This window comes from Haemaphysalis longicornis, unplaced genomic scaffold, assembly GCF_048455015.1.
Source record: "Haemaphysalis longicornis isolate Haplotype H1 unplaced genomic scaffold, Haemaphysalis longicornis Haplotype H1 scaffold_5, whole genome shotgun sequence".
Taxonomy (NCBI): Eukaryota; Metazoa; Arthropoda; class Arachnida; order Ixodida; family Ixodidae; genus Haemaphysalis; species Haemaphysalis longicornis.
Window position 1 is genome coordinate 85,307,177 of NW_027526385.1, and position 2,793 is coordinate 85,309,969.

The 2,793-nt window shown below is 45.3% G+C and overlaps 1 protein-coding gene across 1 annotated transcript; it reads left to right on the top strand.

Annotated features, from left to right (window-relative positions):
* The first annotated feature begins 219 nt into the window (after positions 1 to 219).
* On the top strand, positions 220 to 1,370 carry LOC144139805 (uncharacterized). The gene has a single exon (XM_077672058.1). It carries the CDS (start codon positions 220 to 222, stop codon positions 1,177 to 1,179), a length of 960 nt encoding a protein of 319 aa, XP_077528184.1. The 3' UTR covers positions 1,180 to 1,370.
* The last annotated feature ends 1,423 nt before the right edge of the window (positions 1,371 to 2,793 follow it).

Here is a 2,793-nt window from a genome sequence, read left to right on the forward strand (position 1 = left end):
AGTAATGAGGCTGAGGCTGCAGTCTGAGATCCAATCTCACCTTGACATGCGCAGGAACAAATCCAAACAGCGAGCAGAGCTTGAAGTTCGGCTCAACAGAAGCACGGAAACTGAAGTAGAACTGCAGGCAGAAGTAAGCCGACTTGTGCAAAGACTAAGCAATCAGGACAAAGAATTGAACTTGCTGCCTGATGAGCTGCCCAGAGCAATTTGAGGAAGATGGAGGAAGGGTCGTGCCCGTTTGGAAGTGAAAAATTCCAAGACAGTGATGAAGACATACAGTTTTACACTGGACTGCCACGGTACAGCTCTTTTGTGAATCTCTTAAAATTTTTGGAGGCAGGCGAGGACGGAAAATTCGTACAAAGGCCTCGCAAAAACAGCAGCGGCCAGCCAAGTTATGTCAGCAGCGGGCGGAAGCGGAAAATAACAGCCGAAAACCAGCTGTTCCTGGTTTTGATAAAGCTGCGTTTGGGACTATTTCACCAGCACCTTGCACACCTATTTGAAGTTTCTACGAGCACCGTCTCAAGAATCTTTTCTTCATGGGTAGACTTTATCTATTTGCGGATGTTCTCCCTAGATTTGTGGCTGCCACGGCATATAATTGATGCCACCATGCCTCCGGCATTTGCTGAAAAGTACAAGACCACCCGTGTGCTCCTTGACGCCACCGAGATTAGGTGCGACGTCCCATCATCGATGGTTACTCAGTCAGAAGTGTCCTCGCATTACAAATCGACGCACACCTTCAAGGGGCTTGTTGCTGTTGCACCTTCCGGAGTGCTTACGTTTGCGTCTGAGCTTTTCACTGGTAGGACTTCAGACAGAGAGTGTGTGATAAAGAGCGGCTTACTTGACTTGGAATTTGAGCCAGGTGACTCAGTTATGGCCGACAAAGGCTTCCGCATTGAAGACCTCCTACAAGAGAAGGGTGTGACTTTGAACATTCCGCCTTTCCTAAAAGCGGGCAAATTCACAACCCAAGAGGCGCAGAAGACGCAAGAAATAGCAGCCCTTCGAATTCACGCTGAAAGAAAGATTCAACGTATTAAAGCTTTCCATGTCTTCGATCGCTCCATCCCCATTTTACTAGCACCTCTGGCAAACCAAATGTGGGGAATTTGTGCCGTGTTGACGAACTTTCAAGCACCGTTGCTAAGAGTTGCCGATGATTGAAGGCAGCACAATGCGAAAATAAAAAGTACACTACTCTGCCTGAAAAATACACTTTATTTTCGACATTCCTTCATTTACAGTCGAACCTCGTTATAACGAAGCAGTATCGGGAAAGTAAATGAGTTCATTATGTCCAATATTTGTTATAATTATAGAGGTACAAATTGGCTCTAATAAATTGGAAATCTGGCTCGCGCAACAATCCTAGATAAAAACGCATTGTTCTAGGCTTCGAACCCACTATAAACAGGGGTAGTCCTTATCTATCTCCTTGTAGCATTTCAAACTAAACAGACAGGACCGTGAGAACGTGAAATTTCAACAGAACAAAGTTTGTTCGGCAGCAAGACGTGTTGCTGGGCGAGTTGGTTCATGTTACAACAATAAGATTTAGCGCAGCAAACGACACAGACGGTGAAAAGGATGGGACGGGCACTAACTTGCAAAAGGTGCAAGTTAGCGCCTGTTCTGTCCTTTTCACCGTCCGTGTCTTTTGCTGCGCTAAATCTTATTGTTCGTTCGGCAAAGCAGGCTGGCTTTCTTATTTATATGAAGGAGGATGTGGCCTTCGCCTGGTGGCTTTTCACAGTCTCAGTGGAATGACGTTTTTCACAGTGTCTACACAATAAAGGCCCTTAAGCTACTAAAATATTGTTGTTTTGTCTCACTTTTGTACATTTTGCTTTTATTATGCTAGCTGTGAAGTTTTGAGCCTCGAGGGAACCAAATATTTCTTCGTTATGGCCGATATCGCGCGGCTCTCAAGGTTTCGGTTTCGTTATAAAAAGAATAGGTGTCATTGAAATGAGGCGTGACCAAACAAGCTTCGTACTTAGTTCGCTATATCCGATAATTCGCTACAACAAGGTTCCACTGTACATGCATCACACTCAGAGCCTGGAAAGGGTGGTAAAGAGGCAAATGGGTACAATGTAAGGTTTAAAAAGAATACAAGAGAATTAATGCAAAGATTTACAAACACAGAATATAGAACAGAACAAGATGAAATGTAAACAACGGGCATGGAGTAGACGAGGCCTGCGATGACTATTGATAATTATTTCGCGGTTGCATGCAATACCCTGAGTTCCCGCAGCTTCAAAACCTTCAACAATTGAGTGCCCCTGGAAAAAAAAAAGGGTCGGGGGGCTGTAACGTGCTTCTACTGGGCCTCGGTGTTCCTCATTACAAATGCAGCTGCAGGGTTTTTCTGTGAACACTGGATCAGGGCTAAGGCTGCCTACTGAGTATTTTCTAGGTAAGGCATAAAGTGTTGAAGTAAAATTCATCCAGCTTTTCTTTCAGGGCTTCCCATTCTGTCAGGTTCAACCTTAGCCTCTCAATGAGTATAAAATCTTCGGCAAAAATGACAAAGTTGCCCCAACTAAGTCCCGACACACCCATCTGACCAACATGCTGGGCGTAATACAAGTAATCGTGCTTTAGCCTGGGGCCGCTGTCGCTCAGCTCAGAAAAAAAAGTGGCCTCACTGAGTTGTTCTACTTTCTTATTGCGCAGCGAGTGGGGGCACTTAATTTCTACCACCCCGTACGATGATTCACTGGGTCGTAAGCAATCCTGTCGGGTGATGCGCCAAGCCAAGGAAATGCCGGG